The sequence below is a fragment of the Pecten maximus genome, chromosome 1 (genome assembly GCF_902652985.1).
Source record: "Pecten maximus chromosome 1, xPecMax1.1, whole genome shotgun sequence".
Taxonomy (NCBI): Eukaryota; Metazoa; Mollusca; class Bivalvia; order Pectinida; family Pectinidae; genus Pecten; species Pecten maximus.
In genome coordinates, this window is record NC_047015.1 from 20,628,324 (window position 1) to 20,650,373 (window position 22,050).

Consider the following 22,050-nt stretch of genomic DNA (forward strand, 5'->3'; position numbering starts at 1 on the left):
AAGATAAAATCTCAAGAAAATACAAAGAAAGGTATGTCACTTCTGTTTTTGAAAACCAAGATACAGGGGAGAGAATTGAAGGCATCTATGGGTTTTTTCTCTCTCCCAGAATGCCTCATTCAAGATGGCTGCCCAACATTGGCAGCCATCTTGAATGAGGCATTCTGGGAGAGAGAAAAAACCCATAGTGACTTCATATCTCTCGGGAACGTTTAATAGGGTGTATTTAACTCGTGCTCATTCAGCCTTGGACTGTTTTTAAATAGGTGGTCATAATTGTTTTACAATAAATACGTACAGACTAATACAAAGTATACTTTAAATGTCCAAATAACGTACCAGACTCTATATATGTGTGATAGCTCATGTTGATACGGTGATGTGTAGACTTGACGTCTAATGCCCAATCCAATCACCAACTTAATCGTCAATATTGATGGACGACGCATATCAGGTAAGGTCTACAGATAATTACAAAGGAAATGTTTTTAACAAAAAACGAAAGTCGTACGGTAGTAAAGTTTCAAAAACCCATAATGTACAAACGTGTCATTCTGCATTCCCTTATACATTATATTATATACACAATACAAAACATTGCATGGAAACATGTTTAGCACTAAGATAACCACTTTTATCAGCAGTAACTTGATAGTGACGTGAATCGGTAAGTTTTAAATTCTAGTGTTTCCACCAGCATACTGGATAGTTAACACTTTGTATAAAATAGGAGGGATTAGCCACTGATATTTTACCGCCAATCAGAATGTCAACATTAACATATAACAAAAGCGACGGGGTTCAGAGTAGGTATTCGGCCGCGACAGAGTGCCAGTCTGAGAGAGAGAGAGAGAGAGACAAAGATACTGACGAATACACTCCTTACATCTTACGGAAGGACGAACGGACGACAGACAGACAGGATATTGACGGTAGGCCGTGCTCTTAGATTTAATCAAAAATTATTTGTTTTCTTCATAAATCACAAACTATATCTTATTTCTCAACAAAACATGAGAAAATATTGTACACAAGACACACAATGTATTGGCGTCATTCAAAGTAAATTAAGAGGTAGATGAAATAAAGCCTAAACTGAATTAAACTACATCATACAGCTGTTTGGCCTTTTAGGACTCGTCAGGCGGATAAAAAATGGTCAAAAAAAACCTCACAACATTGACGGTAGAAAAGGCCCATAATCAAAATAAATTTAGATTTCATAATTATCAATATTAAAAGTGAAGCTTCAATTTTTAGGAATTTTCCTTCGAAACACTATAATAATGAGGTCTCAGACTGTTAATCACTGACATCGAAACATCTCTATCGGGATGTCAACCTGGTGCAGTGGTAACAGTCACGGCTATTTCTGGTTAGACGGTTTTGTGATCGAGGTACGAGCGCACATTGTCTACCTTTTGTATATATGTTATATATATCGATATTGGACGTGCTTAAATTGTCAATATTGACTGTGCAGAGTCAGAGAAACCTGATCTGCCCAGAGTATTCCTCATTATAAGTGGGCAACCATCCGTATTATTAAATATAAATCATCATTGGTCCTCAGTAAGTGGATTTTAAATAACACTCAATCATATTTTGAGGTACTAGAATCCTGACTGTTAATATAAAACAAATAACCGGTAATACCCGGTAGAAATTCCGAGGTTTATCACGGACAGCATGTCGAACTCTAGAATGCCAAAAATACTTAACCACTAGCATAAGAGATGGACACAAAGCTATTATCAAAACAATTAATTAAATACGTCTTATCTATGATGTATTAGCAACAACTTGACAAGCCTTATGGCATGGGTAAAATGCAGTGTTGTGCACTTAATAGGTATTGGTTGTTGTTGTTGAGAGGCTATAACTTTACAGTCACTAAGGTTAGGGCAGTCCGACAGCTGTACATTGTGTATGTTGGGTGGGATCTACAATCAATCTGTGACCCAAAATTGTTTAACAATTGTACGTTATAATTGTGAGCAATGGGAAGCATAAAGCTCCAATGCTTAGGTAGTTTCTATGGCTGTTCCGGTGACACTGAGAATACAGTGCTAATGTTTATTTCAACAGGCAGCTGGTAAAAGTAGGCCTCGCCCGGCCAATTCTTCTGATTCCCTTGGGAATCTGGAGGAGTCTATCATGGCGACTTACAAACAGGATGACGATTCTTCGCCTCAGATTATCGTAGACCCCGTAGAAGGGGAGAAATACACACTAAAACAAGAAGCCTTTACGGCGGGAGATTGCGGTACAGTCAGGACCACAGGCTTCAGTGCTTTGGTGAGAAAAGTGAAGAACGTAGAATCCCCAGGACTACTCACTGTCCCAAAGGCTCAACTCCCAACTGCCAAGAGGTCCAAGAAGAGCAGTGGGAGGGGGCTAGCTAGTATTTTGTTTGGGATAAAGGACACCCCCAAAGTACATTCCTTGCCGGATGAGGAGGATGAGACAGAGGACAACAGTACGCCAAGTTCATACACGTTCTGGCATGTAAGTACTGATCTTCTCAAATAGATAATCAAGATCAACTCACCAAGGTCTACTCAAATATGTCTACTCAAACATATCTACTCACACATATCTACTCAAACATATCTACTCACCAAGGTCTACTGACACATATCTACTCACACATATCTACTCAAACAGATTTACTCACACATATCTACTCACACATATCTACTCCAACAGTCTTCTCAAACAGATTTACTCACACATATCTACTCACACATATCTACTCACACAGTCTACTCACCCAGATCCATTTAAACAGAACTACCCAAACAGATTCACTTACACATATTTACTCGCAAAGATCTACTCACACAGATATACTCGAATATATCTACTCACACCAATCTACTCACACAGATCTACTCACACAGATCTACTCACACAGATCTACTCGAATATATCTACTCACACAGATCTACTCGAATATATCTACTCACACAGATATACTCACACAGATCTACTCGAATATATCTACTCACACAGATCTACTCGAATATATCTACTCACACAGATCTACTCGAATATATCTACTCACACCAATCTACTCACACAGATCTACTCGAATATATCTACTCACACAGATCTACTCGAATGTATCTACTCATACCGATCTACTCACACAGATATACTCACACAGATCTACTCGAATATATCACACAGATATACTCACACAGATCTACTCGAATATATCTACTCACACAGATCTACTCACCCAGGTAATCGCACACAGATATACTCACTCGGATCTACTCGCACAGATCTACTTGAATATATCTACTCACACAAATATACTCACATCTCCCCTTTAACGTTCTCTTTACAATATTTTAGAGTAAGAGCTTACGACACAAACAATATCAACATTTTAGGAGCTTATGCAGGTATATCAAAGTTTTGTATTCAAGGATTCAGTAATTGGTCCGCCATATCTGTATTTTAGCTAATAAAGTCAGTATTTTTCCTTCGTACATTGTAGTTTTGTAAGGATAATGAAATGATTCGTGATTAAGGTTGAACGTAACAAAAATCACCAATGATAATCTGTATGTCCTTGCTTTACCAGGCTGTCAGAGAAAACAATGGCAGGGCTGTCACGGACCTACTGATAAGCAACCCCGATCTCGTCAACGAAGTGGATAACCTCGGGAACTCTCCTCTGCATTTAGCAGCCAAATATAATGCTGTGGCTGTTATGTCTGTTCTCATCAGACAAAATGCAGGTAAATAACACCAGGACTATGACTCAGGTGACAATAAACATCTCCAAAAAGGTTGTTATCAGGTATATTTGTGGACTAGGAGTACTTTATAGATCTGTATGTCAAAACAGTACTCGTCTTTCACCAAGATGACCGTGGTTCGATTTTAGGATTGGTAAGGATTGCTTCCTCCACAGGATTCCTGGATATATAACTTGTTTCGTAGTTGTACATCAAGCCGAACCACTATAAGTGATAAGAACTAAAGATGTATTTCCAATATTGTTTAATTTGATATCACAAGCTAATGCAAAATAAGCCAAATAAATGGAACGCCATTTTAACATTACTTAGCGATATCATCATTCATACATTGCTATTTAACCGCGATCCTTATTGGTAGATGCTTATTGTGTATTACTGAATACATACAGGTGTATTAGCTGTCAAAACCTCCCCTGCATTGGTGATGTTACCAAATGAGCTGTATAAGTTACTTGGATGAATAAGCTTTAATTTGCCGTGTAACGATACAAACATGTATGGTACTCTCACTGTAAACAGTTCTATGTAAATCTGTGTTAACCTGATACCTTAATGTTTTAATTTACATTAATGTTATGAAGTCATTACAGAACAAATGTTTGTATACGTAAAAACAGCCCTAATGTTATTTGTCTAAGTCATGTTTATACATAATGACCCAAGTAAAGATACATTCAATTGCATTTACATGTTGTAGAATATATCAACGTTTGTATTTGATGTTGAAATATTTAACTCAGAATTCGGAAACTCTAAAAGAATAATTAACTAGCGCAGAAGAGTTCCTTCTTGAGTTATTGTATAGTACAGTCTTGGTGTTAAATGTTAACACTGTACCCAAAGGATTGTTATTGGTGTACAAATGGTATCACTTCATGTCATCCACATGTTAATTGAGAATAAATCTGGTTATATTGGGTTAAAATCATATCAAAGAGGCCTTACTATAGTATCAAACTGCATAAACATGCGAACTCCGCTCCATCTTGAATGACACAACAATGTAATGGTATAGAAATGATGAAGAGTATTTGTTTACAGATGTTAATAAGGAGGGTCCATATAGGTACCGTCCTCTACATACAGCGGCTAGGAGCAATAACTGTGATGCAGCACAACTGTTGATACAATCAAGCTCTAATCTAATGTGTCAAGACGCTAAAATGAAGACCCCTCTCCACTTGGCCGCCAGACACGGTCACCTACAGATGGCCAGGGTAAGGATGGTACAATGGTCACCTAGTATTGGTATACCGTCCTCAATACTGGTTCACTTAGATGTTTAAATAAAAAAAAAACTACAATGTATATATAATGTAAAACACGTAGTATTTAGGGACGAATCGTCTTTGAACTCTTCGATATACTTTCACGTGCGGGGGAATTCAAAATATCTCTGCCGTTGGTCGCATAGCGATCTAGTGTTGAACATGATACATTCACGCTAGTATCCGCCTTCGGCCCACGTTTGCCGAAGGGTTCATTGTTGTTTCTCCAGTTACTAAAACATTATTCTTATTGTATTTTATTGTATTTCCAGTACTTCTTATATATATTATGTGATTGTATTTATGTTTTTTGTGTTTTGATAAAGGGGCGGATTGCCTCGGAAAATTTAACAAGCCTCATTGTCCACACTGTTTGAATTACTTCTTTGCCCCATATAATGTAAAACAGGTGATATACATTTCACTCTCTGCACTATAAATAAAAGTAGATAAAGTAAATGACAACTGATAATATTGTTTTTGTAAAAGTACAATTTTTTGTGTGTCCATCTTTTAAAACATCACAGAATGTAAACAGGTCAGCGTAATGATGCTTGCCGCAGAAAACAAAAAATATGATCTTTATTTGCGTAACACGATGTTATTAGAGTATCATAACTGAAAAGAGAATCGCTAAAATATGTTTGTGCAGAGGTTTACAGTCTGCCTAGAACATGTCAGTGAACACAGGATGTATGACGGTCGAGACTTTTGTTGACAGACGTTGCTGGTCGGTGAAGGAGCACAGGTTGCGGTCAATGCTGTTGATGAGGATGAACTTACGCCGTTATTTGATGCCGTGATGCATCGACAAACCAAGATGGCTGTACTGCTTGTAAGTATCTATAAGATAGTAAGATAAGGACACCATATCATCTACTCTTTGTTATCTAACAATTGTCTATTGTAAATACATGCAGGTTGAGAGAGGAGCAAATATATATGCTGAGGATATCAACGAAACACTGGTATACCATTTCGCTTCTGCTGAGGAACTCATTGACTTGTTGGAGCTATTTTTAGTTACAGGTAATAAGAATAATCTTACGTTAATCCAGTCTAGAATTTATGTTATAGCGTGCAAAAGAATAATGGTTTACGTTGAGGACTTTCTAACCACGTGTTTTATGCATTGCTTTTAGGAAACAATTGACTGAATAAATAGCAAAAACTTGTCTTTGATGTCGTTTACTTAAATTTCGTTATAAACGTGTTTTATTACATAGAACATTAACAGGACACATTTTGTAACCTAACAGGTGAGAATATGTATGGTTTGGCTGGGAAAGAAAGACTGCTGACACATAGAGACAATGAGGGTAACACTGCACTCCACATGGCTATTCTCAACAACAAACTCAAGGTATGCATACTACTTGGATACCCATCCTGTTTCGTGGGTTCTGTACTCAGAAAACAAAAGTTTATTGTTTTCTGTAAGGCGTGACACCTCCAATGCCTACTCTGCCATTGTTGTTATACAGACAATATTTTTCACTCATCCTTTTGTCAGTCAACTATTTACTGTTGTTATCGCAGGCAACCGAATACTTACTAAGGAAGGGAGCAAACGTAAATCTGAGAAATGTAAGTAAATGAATTACCATTACCTGAATCTATTGATATACCCATTGCAGTCCTGTGCCTATGGATATAACTGCATCAGTCAATCTATTAATAACAATCAATTTAATGTATCACTGGTAGGATTACAATCGGCTTTGTTATACCTATTCCCAATGTGGAAGTAAAATGTCTTTGAACTTGTACATATCTGATAGCCATTTGTGTTTTAGAACATTACATAAATACTACTTGCTTTATAGAACCAATCTCGTTTCGTTGAATACGTACTCCAGAGAGTGATATATACCAAGGTGATACGCTCGATGAATATGAATTTACTTAACAGTAGCTCTTTCCAGTATATTATTCATAATATAACTTCCATTCCCTCCTATAGCTTGAGGTAAGCCCGTGGCATGTTTGTATCGTAACATATGTTGTGTTGATGTATAAACACTTTATTTGACTGCACATATAATCCCATGCTTCAGAACGTGATGTACAAATGTACTCTACCATCTGCTTACAGCAATATTACATTATTCGCTTTTTGTGTTTTTGTTTCGAACTAATATTTGCCATACAACTTCTTTCGCATTGTATATCCAGATATAAGTAAAATAAACACACAGACGACTTGGTGAACACACGACCAATGCTTGGAGATAGGAATATTTGTACAGTGCCAGATTTAAAACAACTTAATTTGCTCTGTCAAAGTGCACCAGAGATCTATACAAGTAGGGAGAGAAAACACGTATTTCAATTTGGCCAATATGTCGCCAATGTCCAAACAGTTATCATAGAAAATCATAGAAGAAGATCATTTACCTAAATTTGTAGCAAAGTTATGGAAAACCTTGTTGTCATTATGATAAAAACACAGTATTCTGTATCTAATGTAACATCGATTTCAAAAAGCACGATTCTTAAAATAAATTGATTTATCCATGTAACATTAACAGATACTGCGCTATACAACATAAAGGTATATATTTATACCAAGAAACACGTTGTTGTAGGATAAATATCAACGTGTAAAATTGTATTGATATCAGAAAAAAAAACAGTCTTAATATTTTCCATTATTGGTATTTTTCACATTTTACCCAAGCCGAAAAATCCTATAATTATTTATTTTTTTTGTATACCATCGTGAAATGTGATTGATAATAATACACTGTATAAGTATTCTGTAACACATGGAATATAAATTATTTATTTTATACTATAGGTACTTGATATAGACTACGTTAAATGAAACAACTTCACTCAATTCTTTAACATTGTAAAAAGAGAAGATTTGTAATGTAACGGGGAAACCTAGTACTGGTCAGTAATGCTGTAAATCCACTATCATATCTGTAGTAATGTCTTTGTCTATAGGGCTCCCATTCAGCTCCTTTACATATCGCGGCGGTTAACGGTCATGTCCCGATCACCGAACTACTCCTGTCGTACAGAGCCATCATAGAGAGGAGGGACAAAGAACATATGACAGCCATACACAGGTAGATACCGATACAACTACAATTCTGTTATACCGTAAGTGTACATTTATCAAATAAACTCAACTGTACAAGAGCCGGCGAAAGTCCAGGAAGAGTGACGAAGTTCCAGATCCAAGGATTGTACTATGAGAAATTATACTTGGATATATCGCTCGCTGTTGGTCTACCACAAACTATTTGATTTGTGTCAGGACTTGACCAATCAACAAGCTGGTCCTTTCTTTTGAAGACTGCAGAGGAAAGACACAGCCAAGTTTATAGCCAGTCAAAGTTCTATATCTATTGAAGGTTTAATTATAAGCTGAGTATGACATTCACTGTTGGTAATAACATGTAATTATCTGGCTAAAACTCACCTGAGAAAGTAACACGAGCGATTGTTTATCATGTAAGCTCTTTTGTTTATTTATTACAATGAAAAAATAACTGATTGGTCAGAAAGTATTCCGTGTTCTCCATCTGACTGTAATGGCATTGTGGAGAACACTGCAAAATCTCACCTGGGTAAACTTTCTTTTTTCAGAGCAGCGATGTACAACAGGTATCAGATCGTGGAACTCCTCATGAATAGGGTGAGAACACATGACCAGGGTATTGTATCAGGAAGACAGACCTTATTCTTAACTTGCTTGCATGCCCATCATAGGAGAAGGCAAGAATGTTTTCCAGACCAGGCTACGCTAGCTCCACCAAATATTGCCCCCGGTTAATGGGGTTGTAGAATGTTAACTTGGACTTAACTGTTGTCATGCTCTCAATTGCCAGCATTATGGGTATCTGGTGTTGATCACGAAACAGAATATTACGATAACTGTAGCTCAAACATGTCGAAGTGAAATTGCATCGCTGCATCTCGCTTTGTATTATGTGTTTGCATGCAAAATGGAAGCAATTATAAGAACTCGGTAGTAGCGACAGCTTTTGGCAGGTTTGTACAGACATCATTGTCCTATAAAACATTAATGTGTCCGTCTGTGACATTTCCTGCTTGTGCTGTTGTCGTTTTGGTTCAATCACCATGGGGAAAGTTTTGGGGTTCTGTCAGGATTAGCATGACGTATATCTCCGTCTCTGTGTATGCATAATGTTGATGTTTAGGGAGGGGATGTCAATGTAAAGAGTGAGGACCAGATGACCCCGCTGATGATGTCTTGTTGGAAAGGTCATGTACAGACTACAAACTTCCTGCTTAAAAATGGAGCCAAGATCGATGAGGTGGACCAGACGTGCAGGTCTGCCCTTCATATAGCTGTCCAGCATGGTCATCCGGAGGTCATCACCCAGCTGTTGGAGGTCAGTTCCTCTCTATTGGTCACCCTCTTATCAAATTGGTAAATTAAAGATACCTCTAAAGCTTACTAAGGTTTCTTAGTTTGACACTCGTTGCTACAAGTGTGAGTAATGTAAGATATCCTACTTTTATTACTATAAGAAGTTGACCCAGAAACTTAACGTAACTTAAGGAAATTCCTTAACGCAAACGTTTCCATCGGAAATCATGGATTTAAGGAAGGAATCTTAGCTCAGAAACTTTCCTGAAATTCAACAATTCTTTCCTATGCAAAAGTTAAGCTAAGGAATATCACTGAATTAGGGAATATTGGTGAAACAGAGGTCAGTTAGGATTAATATTAGGACAATCTTAAAATGTATATACATTTGTACATCGATGGTCATGATATATACATGTACTAGTGACCTGAAGATAGTCAGGATGTGTTGGGATAATTTCATATGCTGTATAAATATTAATGTAACCATTTACCTCCCAGAATGGCTGCTCCAGAATCATGGAATGTCTGGACCAGACAGACCAGACAGCACTTCACTATGCTGCTAAACTAGGGGACATGTCGGTAAGTAGGGGTTCCATGGTGTTGGGATTTGACAAAGGGACTGGGCTCATAGTACTGGTAGGTTTTAGGTGATGGTGGTGGAATGAAATGATTTGCATTAGTATTTCTTTATGAATGAAGATGCATCAATATATAATCATAAAAAAGAATTTCATATACAGTAGTTAATTTCTTAACAGATACTTGGTGCACTTCTAAAGTACAAGTGCAGACTGGACGCCAGAGATCAAGATGGGAAGACACCCCTACATATAGCTGCTGAGTGAGTTACAATAATTGAATCCCCCTTCTTCACAAATCTTAGAGAGACTATTACTGCTGGCTAAAGATATGTTAACAATGCTTTCATTTGCTCTGAATATCGTCAAAAATAGCAATGTTTTAGCCAGTTAGGCCTTTCGTTGTCTAAAACATTTTGAGCCATAATTCTATTCTATTTGGCGCAGCAAAATAAAACTCAATTGAAAATATGACAGACTGTAAATTCAAATAAAAAACATCGACATTGTCAACCAAATAACCCCAATGTCGTTGCTTCTGATTGGTCGAAATTTACATATTGTCCAAAATTGGTGAAAAATAGAAATGAAGAATAACACTATTCTCATTTTCTGATTTGACAATATGGTTATTTGCATCGAAATTGGTGAGTAAGTATCTGTATAGGATACGCTCTAAAGTCTAATAAAGATGGCCGCCAAATCGTGGCTTGAACTTGATATAACACTAAACCTACCTACCTACTTACCCACCAACCCACCCACCCAACTTAGTCATTTAGGCGACCAGACACAGTATCATAATTATCATTGGTGGTGACTAGATACAGTTATACAATGGACATTGGTGGTTAGTAGATATAGTAACGCAAAGGTCATTGGTGGTGACTAGATACAGATATAAAAAGGTCATTGGTGGTGACAAGGTACAGATACACAACTGTCATTGGTGGTTAGTAGATATAGCAACACAGTGTCCTTCCTGGTGTGTTTTTTAGGTACAGCAACTCCAAGGTCATTGATAAACTGGTCCAAGCCAGCCAAGCAGAGCTCAATGATACAGACAGCGATGGTAAAACACCCATCATGGTGGCAGCAGAAACTGGAAATTATAACACAGCACAGGCCCTGCTGTACCATGGAGCTGACCTAACAATGAGGTACATGTATCTCTAGATTACCTACTTGGTGGACCAGATGGACTTATACAATGTGGCGCCCGTCGTCTGTCCGAACGACTCAAAATTGTACAAATCATGAGACCACTAGGGCTCATCAGGAGGCTATATTACTTTAGAACTATGCACTTGATATCAATCATATTTGAGTGGAAGAATTATTGAGTAGTGGGTATTCAAAATTGTACCAATGGTGGGGCTGATCCGCGGCGGTCTGATGGACAAGACTCAATATGAGAAACATAGCAAATGGAATGAAAAGATTTGGTCCAAAGGAGGTGGTGCATGGCGGCCCACGGCCGAATCTTATTTTATGTATGATATTATGATAGACTTTTACCAAATACATGTCATTTTAGATACTAAAACGAAAATTGGCAAATGCTGTATACGCAGCGCCACCTAACACGATTTCTGTAAACCATGTGTACCATCCCTTTTAAATTCAATATATTTCTCGCACAAAAGTACTTGATAAATTTTATATTGCATTGATAGTCTCATGTGATGTTATATTTTATAAAAACGTGTGTTTAGTATGAATTTGTATAATAGAAAGTGAAATTACAGCTTTTTTAACAAAATTATCAGAAAAAAAAATTACCTTCTTGAAATTTTCTTTTATTTGTTAAGTAGATAAAATGTAATAATCGTTGGAGTACTATCAAATTTTGCTTTTAAAAAACATCTTTGCATATCAATCTTAATACACAACCAAAAAAAATCATCAAAAACTACTGGATAACGAAAGATTTTTGCATGCAAAGAAAGGTCATGAAGTAAATTTTATTAAAAAAAACAAGGGTTAAAATGGAGCACCCTGTCTTACACAAGCAGTAAAGTAATAAAATAATGTTTGATCGAACGTTTTGATGTACCTTTTGTAGCATTTGCCTCCATTTTTCAGTACTTTCGGTACTTTGATATGTTGTCCAAAATGTGGGGTGTATGCATTTAACACAATAAAATCTTGGCATATCCAGTAATTCACAAAATAAATTTGTTTCATTAAATGTTTATGAATATCCATAGATTATTTCTAACCGGAAATTTTGATAGTACTCCATTAATAACTTTGTGGTATTAGACTTTAAATGAAAAGTTAAAAACATTGATTTTCACAAAGAGGACATCAAATAAGGCTGAAATTTAATTTTAGTGTCACAGAGCGTGATAATTCATATACAAAATTAAACCTTAAACAAATGGGGTGAATTTGTTTCACAAATAGGTAATAAAAATGTGTTCTATAATAATTAGTGGTCAAAACATTAGCTTCTTATGCAGTTTGATGGGGAAATAATGAAATCACCAAAAAAAGAATATATACATTGAGGAATGGAAATTAATTCCTCCCACATAATCGGGGATATTATGCTTTTGACAAAAATATGTTTCCGGGAAAAAAATCGCCGTGGGCCGATTTAGCCCTCCTATGCACCACCTCCTTTGGCCTAAAACATAATCTGGTAAAAGCAAACCGATTGTCTATAAATGACGGATCTGACCGCTCGGAAGTCTTATGGGCGGGCCCCAAATAACTTAAAAAATGTTGTGCCGTCATCACTGAAATATCCAGGTGTCAGCGATACATGCCTTCTAGGCCTCTTGTTTGTTAATGCTGTAAAGAAGGTTGATCTGTCTATGATGTAAACCGTTATTGTGTGGCAACAATTGATTTGTAACTCTTGGCTACTTTTGCTATTTCTTTATTTCTGCAAATACATCCGTTTTACCAAGTAAGAATTCGTCAAGCTACTATGTATATCTGCTTATCTAGCAATCTTTGTGTAGCTGTAAACTGTTCTAGTTGACATGTTAACGCAGCTGATTGTGTGTATTGTGTTTGTTTAGCTATGTTTTTTTGTTGTTGTGCAACTTATTTGTTTAATTATGAGACTGTCCTAGTTACATGTATTATGCATTATGGTTATTTACAGGGATGAAGAATGTAGGACTGCTACTATGCTGGCTACAGCTGCTGGACATACAAAGCTAGTCAAACTCCTATTGGATAACTATGCAGAGATCAATCTTAATGACAAGGTCAAGGTAGATCAGTTATTGCAAGGTCAAAGTAATTAGTGATTATATCAAGGTAAATTAGTGACAAGTGACAAGGTCAAACTAATAAGTGATCAGATCAAGGTAAACAGTGTAAAGGTCAAACTCGTAAATGATCAAACAAAGGTAAATTAGTGCCAAGGGCAAGGTTACAATTATCATGTCTGCCGCTGACATATAAGAAAATGCTGATGATTATCATGCATGCTCTATATAACAGTTTTTTTTTCGTAACCTTTTCATCCACACAGAACACACCTCTCCATATAGCGGCTTATCATGGACATGCAGACACTACCAAACTCTTATTATGTCGAAATGCCAAGGTGACATGCAGAAACAGCTACGGCAAGACTCCATTGGATGCTGCTATAGAAAACAAATATACAGATGTTGTGATAGAAATGTTGAAACACGCCAGGTAAGGCTACATTCATGTAATATTATTTTGTGCATGTTGAGACATCTAAACAAAAGTTATGGTTTGTCGATAGAACAGACAATTAAGAGAATGGACAAGAAATATCAAACATACGTAGTCGAATCAATAAAGATAATATAGTATTCATCAATATTACGCCTGATTAATCCTGTTATTGTTATTAATACACATTTCATTGTTATACCTTTTACAACAATATCCCTGTCATTCTAACAGCTGGAGGGATTGTATGGAGATGAGGGATGAAGACGGATTTTCTCCGATGAAGCGATTAATAGAAAAAGTACCAGAGGCTGCCACGGTATATTTTACCTATTGAACTTTGTTAGATAGTTCTGTTTAATGTTTAATTCACACACAGATAAATCAACGAAGTAGCAACTATAGCATATTAGATTTATAGTAAAGTGGTATTTATTAATGTATGTTTGTACTGACCAGGTGGTAATGGACAACTGTTTAGCCTACTCTGACCACAGGAAGGATGACCTCCAATACACTGTAAGTACCGTAATTAACACAAGCAATATAATACTACCAGGTATGTAGGTCTCAGATATTACTGAGAGACTAATACCCTATACTATTGGTGACTGATGTAACCTAATAGAATGTGTGTAGGTCTCGGATACTAACGGGGCCTGATGTAACCTAATAGAATGTATGTAGGTCTCAGATACTAACGGGGCCTGATGTAACCTAATAGAATGTATGTAGGTCTCGGATACTAACGGGGCCTGATGTAACCTAATAGAATGTATGTAGGTCTCGGATACTAACGGGGACTGATGTAACCTAATATAATGTATGTACATGTAGGTCTCGGATACTAACGGGGACTGATGTAACCTAATAGAATGTATGTAGGTCTCGGATACTAACGGGGACTGATGTAACCTAATAGAATGTATGTAGGTCTCGGATACTAACGGGGCCTGATGTAACCTAATAGAATGTATGTAGGTCTCGGATACTAACAGGGACTGATGTAACCTAATAGAATGTATGTACATGTAGGTCTCGGATACTAACGGGGCCTGATGTAACCTAATAGAATGTATGTAGGTCTCGGATACTAACGGGGACTGATGTAACCTAATAGAATGTATGTAGGTCTCGGATACTAACGGGGCCTGATGTAACCTAATAGAATGTATGTAGGTCTCGGATACTAACGGGGACTGATGTAACCTAATAGAATGTATGTAGGTCTCGGATACTAACAGGGACTGATGTAACCTAATAGAATGTATGTAGGTCTCGGATACTAACAGGGACTGATGTAACCTAATAGAATGTATGTAGGTCTCGGATACTAACGGGGCCTGATGTAACCTAATAGAATGTATGTAGGTCTCGGATACTAACGGGGACTGATGTAACCTAATAGAATGTATGTAGGTCTCGGATACTAACGGGGACTGATGTAACCTAATAGAATGTATGTAGGTCTCGGATACTAACGGGGACTGATGTAACCTAATAGAATGTATGTAGGTCTCGGATACTAACGGGGACTGATGTAACCTAATAGAATGTATGTAGGTCTCGGATACTAACGGGGACTGATGTAACCTAATAGAATGTATGTAGGTCTCGGATACTAACGGGGCCTGATGTAACCTAATAGAATGTATGTAGGTCTCGGATACTAACGGGGACTGATGTAACCTAATAGAATGTATGTAGGTCTCGGATACTAACGGGGACTGATGTAACCTAATAGAATGTATGTAGGTCTCGGATACTAACGGGGCCTGATGTAACCTAATAGAATGTATGTAGGTCTCGGATACTAACGGGGCCTGATGTAACCTAATATAATGTATGTAGGTCTCGGCTACTAACGGGGACTGATGTAACCTAATAGAATGTATGTACATGTAGGTCTCGGATACTAACGGGGCCTGATGTAACCTAATATAATGTATGTAGGTCTCGGATACTAACGAGGACTGATGTAACCTAATAGAATGTATGTAGGTCTCGGATACTAACGGGGACTGATGTAACCTAATATAATGTATGTAGGTCTCGGATACTAACGGGGCCTGATGTAACCTAATAGAATGTATGTAGGTCTCGGCTACTAACGGGGACTGATGTAACCTAATAGAATGTATGTAGGTCTCAGATACTAACGGGAACTGATGTAACCTAATATAATGTATGTAGGTCTCGGCTACTAACGGGGACTGATGTAACCTAATAGAATGTATGTACATGTAGGTCTCGGATACTAACGGGGCCTGATGTAACCTAATATAATGTATGTAGGTCTCGGATACTAACGAGGACTGATGTAACCTAATAGAATGTATGTAGGTCTCGGATACTAACGGGGCCTGATGTAACCTAATATAATGTATGTAGGTCTCGGATACTAACGAGGACTGATGTAACCTAATAGAATGTATGTAGGTCTCGGATACTAACGGGGACTGATGTAACCTAATAGAATGTATGTAGGTCTCGGATACTAACGGGGCCTGATGTAACCTAATAGAATGTATGTAGGTCTCGGATACTAACGGGGACTGATGTAACCTAATAGAATGTATGTAGGTCTCGGATACTAACGGGGACTGATGTAACCTAATAGAATGTATGTACATGTAGGTCTCGGATACTAACGGGGACTGATGTAACCTAATAGAATGTATGTAGGTCTCGGATACTAACGGGGACTGATGTAACCTAATAGGATGTATGTAGGTCTCGGATACTAACGGGGACTGATGTAACCTAATAGAATGTATGTAGGTCTCGGATACTAACGGGGCCTGATGTAACCTAATAGAATGTATGTAGGTCTCGGATACTAACGGGGCCTGATGTAACCTAATAGAATGTATCAGGTCTCGGATACTAACGGGGACTGATGTAACCTAATAGAATGTATGTAGGTCTCGGATACTAACGGGGACTGATGTAACCTAATAGAATGTATGTACATGTAGGTCTCAGATACTAACGGGGACTGATGTAACCTAATAGAATGTATGTAGGTCTCGGATACTAACGGGGACTGATGTAACCTAATAGAATGTATGTAGGTCTCAGATACTAACGGGGACTGATGTAACCTAATAGAATGTATGTAGGTCTCAGATACTAACGGGGCCTGATGTAACCTAATAGAATGTATGTTGGTCTCGGATACTAACGGGGACTGATGTAACCTAATAGAATGTATGTAGGTCTCGGATACTAACGGGAACTGATGTAACCTAATAGAATGTATGTAGGTCTCGGATACTAACGGGGCCTGATGTAACCTAATAGAATGTATGTAGGTCTCGGATACTAACGGGGACTGATGTAACCTAATAGAATGTATGTAGGTCTCAGATACTAACGGGGACTGATGTAACCTAATAGAATGTATGTAGGTCTCGGATACTAACGGGGCCTGATGTAACCTAATAGAATGTATGTAGGTCTCGGATACTAACGGGAACTGATGTAACCTAATAGAATGTATGTAGGTCTCGGATACTAACAGGGACTGATGTAACCTAATAGAATGTATGTAGGTCTCGGATACTAACGGGGACTGATGTAACCTAATAGAATGTATGTAGGTCTCGGATACTAACGGGGACTGATGTAACCTAATAGTGTATGTAGGTCTCGGATACTAACGGGGCCTGATGTAACCTAATAGAATGTATGTAGGTCTCGGATACTAAAGGGGACTGATGTAGCCTAATAGAATGTATGTAGGTCTCAGATACTAACGGGGACTGATGTAACCTAATAGAATGTATGTAGGTCTCGGATACTAACGGGGACTGATGTAACCTAATATAATGTATGTACATGTAGGTCTCGGATACTAACGGGGACTGATGTAACCTAATAGAATGTATGTAGGTCTCGGATACTAACGGGGACTGATGTAACCTAATAGTGTATGTAGGTCTCGGATACTAACGGGGCCTGATGTAACCTAATAGAATGTATGTAGGTCTCGGATACTAAAGGGGACTGATGTAGCCTAATAGAATGTATGTAGGTCTCAGATACTAACGGGGACTGATGTAACCTAATAGAATGTATGTAGGTCTCGGATACTAACGGGGACTGATGTAACCTAATATAATGTATGTACATGTAGGTCTCGGATACTAACGGGGACTGATGTAACCTAATATAATGTATGTACATGTAGGTCTCGGATACTAACGGGGCCTGATGTAACCTAATATAATGTATGTAGGTCTTGGATACTAACGAGGACTGATGTAACCTAATAGAATGTATGTAGGTCTCGGATACTAACGGGGACTGATGTAACCTAATAGAATGTATGTAGGTCTCGGATACTAACGGGGACTGATGTAACCTAATAGAATGTATGTAGGTCTCGGATATTAACGGGGACTGATGTAGCCTAATAGAATGTATGTAGGTCTCGGATACTAACGGGGACTGATGTAACCTAATAGTGTATGTAGGTCTCGGATACTAACGGGGCCTGATGTAACCTAATAGAATGTATGTAGGTCTCGGATACTAACGGGGACTGATGTAACCTAATATAATGTATGTACATGTAGGTATCGGATACTAATGGGGCCTGATGTAACCTAATAGAATGTATGTAGGTCTCGGATACTAACGGGGACTGATGTAACCTAATAGAATGTATGTAGGTCTCGGATACTAACGGGGCCTGATGTAACCTAATAGAATGTATGTAGGTCTCAGATACTAACGGGGACTGATGTAACCTAATAGAATGTATGTAGGTCTCGGATACTAACGGGGACTGATGTAACCTAATAGAATGTATGTAGGTCTCTGATATTACAAAGTGACTAATACCATATAGTAACGGGGACCAGATTTCATGTGATGTATTTGTATCATTTAAGCATTGATGTCATTTTTTTTAGTTTCATCGGGGTATGAAACAAATTTTGTTTGCAAACTGTATGAATCCGCGTAGCGGATTCTTACAGAAGTTTGCAAATAAAAATGTGTTTAGCGGATTCATACAGTTTGCAAACAAAATTTGTTTCATACCCCGATGAAACTAAACAATAATTGACATCAACGCTTATAATTAATTTTTGAAAATGATTTTCTAATTTAAAACATGTTTTATTTACAATTTTACTGGTTTTAAATAGGATTCTTTTTCTCAAATCAATACGCAACGTCAATTGTCGTATTGTGACGTCACATTTTTCGCGCCATTCTCGGAATTTCTTTCATAGAAGAATGAAAAGAATTTTTCGACCAATCACATTTGAGTATTTACCATGAAAACAAAGAAAAATTAATTATAAATATACAAACTTCAGTCAGTCCTGCTTTTATGCTTTTCAAATGGTCAGGTTCCATTAATGTTGATGTAATTCAAAAGGGCAATTGTACAATATAGGTGTCTCCTTATTATGGATGCAGATTACCAAAGGTTTGAACCACAACAAACAATAAAAACACAGAAAGGGTTAAAGTAAGGTATTTTAGTTTTATACGTTATTCATTTGTTATTTTAAAAACCATCAAACTTCATTACGAAGATTGTGTTTCTACAGGTAAAGCATGACTTCAAGATCTTAGACCCTGGTCCAGATGACCCCTGCTGTAAACAGATCCGGTATTTCGCTGTCAATGTAAGAACAGAGTAAAAGATGCTTAAACCCCGGCCAATATGACTATATTTTACTGAAAGTACAGGGTTAAAATATACTTAAACCCCGGCCAATATGACTATATTTTACTGAAAGTACAGAGTTAAGATATACTTAAACCCCGGCCAAGACGACGACACTTTACTGTGAGTACAGAGTTAGAATACTGTAAGTACAGAGTTAAAATATACTTGAACCCCAGCCAAGACGACTTTACTTTATTGTAAGTACAGAGTTAAAGAATGCTTAAACCCCGGCCAAGACGACTATACTTTATTGTAAGTACAGAGTTAACGAATGCTTAAACCCCGGCCAAGACGACTTTACTTTATTGTAAGTACAGAGTTAAAGAATGCTTAAACCCCGGCCAAGACGACTATACTTTACTGTAAGTACAGAGTTAAAGAATACTTAAACCCCAGCCAAGACGACTTTACTTTATTGTAAGTACAGAGTTAAAGAATGCTTAAATCCCGGCCAAGACGACTTTACTTTATTGTAAGTACAGAGTTAAAGAATGCTTAGACCCCGGCCAAGACGACGACACTTTACTGTGAGTACAGAGTTAGAATACTGTAAGTACAGAGTTAAAGAATGCTTAAACCCCGGCCAAGACGACTTTACTTTACTGTAAGTACAGAGTTAAGATATACTTAAACCCCGGCCAAGACGACTTTACTTTATTGTAAGTACAGAGTAAAGATATACTTAAACCCCGGCCAAGACGACTTTACTTTATTGTAAGTATAGATGATTGATGTATGAATTGAAAAATGATTTTGGTAAAAACGTTGGGATAGTAAAAATCATTACATTGGACAAGTTTGTTTACACTGAAAGAGTAAGCTATATTGGTAATTTTATTTGGCAGACAATGGTGGAGAAAAAGCGCGAGGAACTTCTGTGCCACCCCCTAGTACAAAGTCTTCTCCTCATGAAGTGGTGAGTCATTCTTAATTTGATAAGTAAATACATAATATGTGTGTGGTCAGCTGATTTACCTATGTTTATCACCAGGTAAATACAAACTGCAATTATTTCAGGTAAATACCTACACTATGTTAGCAACTGATTTACCTGGGATAATTACAGATAAAATTCTACTGTATGGTATCAGCGGATTTACCTATTTTACAGGAGGAACTTTGGCCGTATCATGTTCTACCTTAACTTAGCCAGTTATTTGATTTACCTGGTTATCCTACTCACCTATATGGGTCTGGTACCAAAAATAACGACCAATATAATGGACGATGTCCGATCCTGTCCAGTCATAGTCAACGACAGCACAGCGGCTGATCCGGCCATTCTGGCCAGTCTGAAGGCGGTAAGGAAATAAATACAAGTGTGACATGTAGACATTTGCATATTTTGCAATGTGATTTGTATTTGTATTAAACAGTGATGTAATCATCTGCTTATCTGTCCTGTGTTAAATTCTACATAATCTACCACTTGTTGCTTTTTTGAGAATTGTTTGCCTTCATTGATAAAAACTGACTATTCACTCAATAATTAAGTCAGACATGGTCTTTAATCAGACTGGGATCAACTTATGATAAAGGTATACCCTCCCTGTCCTTATATTCACCTCGTTGTCATTGAACAAGTTCTCCATGTGAATGCCTCCGGTAGGGATTGAATCCAGGTTCTATGGCTCTCTAGTCTTGCGCTCAACTAATCAAGCTAAAGGGAAGCTCTTTTTATATCAGAGCTAGTACTTACCAGGGTTACGTCTACTCCTCCTCCAGGAAAGAACTCGTCCTCGAGTTACCAGATGTTACTGAAATCACAAATTACAGCAAGTATTATTCCCGAGTTCCATAATGTGCGCCAATGAGACAGAGTGCCTGAATACTTAATCAAACTCACTTCCTGAGGTGTCAATAGCTTGGATGCTGCTGGGCGCATCTTATCAGATTCTTTATTCCTTGAACTAAATGAATGACGTATAGCGACTCATCAAAATATGTGATCATCTAACATGGATGATCTGATGCAGCTTTAAGCTTTGGAATGAGTCCAGTCCAGATGACTTCACTCAAGATAGCTTCTTCTTTGAGTCCGTCACTGGGGTTGTGATAACATGTCTTGGTCAAAAGTCCCTTATTGCGACAACTCCAGGTTAAACACTGCTGAACCACTCCGTACACACCCTCAATTTGCGAGAATGACATTGACGCCAGCCACTGCCAGAAGTCTTGAGAGTACACTGGTTGCTTCTCCACTACGGGCGATTTTCCGGACGTCCTTCCTTGAGGATGCATTCCACTCACCCTCCGAACGTCATAGGGTGAATATTTCTTTCCAGCTAGCTTCAAGACAGAATCCTTGCTGTCAGTATCTTCCGTCTGGGCATGTGTATACTCTGGCAACTAAGTATAAAAATTCTGCAAAGGGTCCATCTTTGGTTTCACATTCATGGCCATGAAGATGGTGACAAACTACTGAACCTCATCTGGGGTCAAGATTATAGTGTCTACTACAAAGAACAGCTAGGCGAAATTCTGCATGAATGTCACCTCGATGATGTAATATCATGAGTATAGTAACTACAGACATACTGGCCAAACACTAGGCTTTATATTCCCGTCTTTATGAAATAAATTTTAATTGTTTACCCTCAACATTACACATTAAGTAAATGAGTGATTATGTTTGTTTTCTTTCGTTGTATACTCCTACAAAATTATGGTGTTTTTACCTCTGATTGAAGAAATTAACATTTCTGGAATAACACACACA

At 37.6% G+C, this 22,050-nt stretch overlaps 1 protein-coding gene across 1 annotated transcript in view; it reads left to right on the plus strand.

Annotated features, from left to right (window-relative positions):
- Positions 1-345: 345 nt before the first annotated feature.
- LOC117327404 (transient receptor potential cation channel subfamily A member 1-like) overlaps positions 346-22,050 on the plus strand; it is a 37,674-nt gene continuing 15,969 nt past the window's right edge. Inside the window, exons 1-21 of the mRNA XM_033884364.1 lie at positions 346-454; positions 2,089-2,508; positions 3,596-3,752; positions 4,818-4,993; positions 5,766-5,879; positions 5,965-6,073; positions 6,304-6,407; positions 6,584-6,631; positions 7,997-8,121; positions 8,645-8,693; positions 9,220-9,414; positions 9,894-9,977; positions 10,157-10,239; positions 10,975-11,136; positions 13,095-13,206; positions 13,470-13,639; positions 13,877-13,961; positions 14,102-14,161; positions 19,210-19,287; positions 20,177-20,247; positions 20,443-20,632. Of these exons, the coding sequence (XP_033740255.1) occupies positions 437-454; positions 2,089-2,508; positions 3,596-3,752; positions 4,818-4,993; positions 5,766-5,879; positions 5,965-6,073; positions 6,304-6,407; positions 6,584-6,631; positions 7,997-8,121; positions 8,645-8,693; positions 9,220-9,414; positions 9,894-9,977; positions 10,157-10,239; positions 10,975-11,136; positions 13,095-13,206; positions 13,470-13,639; positions 13,877-13,961; positions 14,102-14,161; positions 19,210-19,287; positions 20,177-20,247; positions 20,443-20,632 (2,610 nt within the window). The 5' untranslated portion in view covers positions 346-436. The remainder of the gene's footprint in view (positions 455-2,088; positions 2,509-3,595; positions 3,753-4,817; positions 4,994-5,765; positions 5,880-5,964; positions 6,074-6,303; positions 6,408-6,583; positions 6,632-7,996; positions 8,122-8,644; positions 8,694-9,219; positions 9,415-9,893; positions 9,978-10,156; positions 10,240-10,974; positions 11,137-13,094; positions 13,207-13,469; positions 13,640-13,876; positions 13,962-14,101; positions 14,162-19,209; positions 19,288-20,176; positions 20,248-20,442; positions 20,633-22,050) is intronic.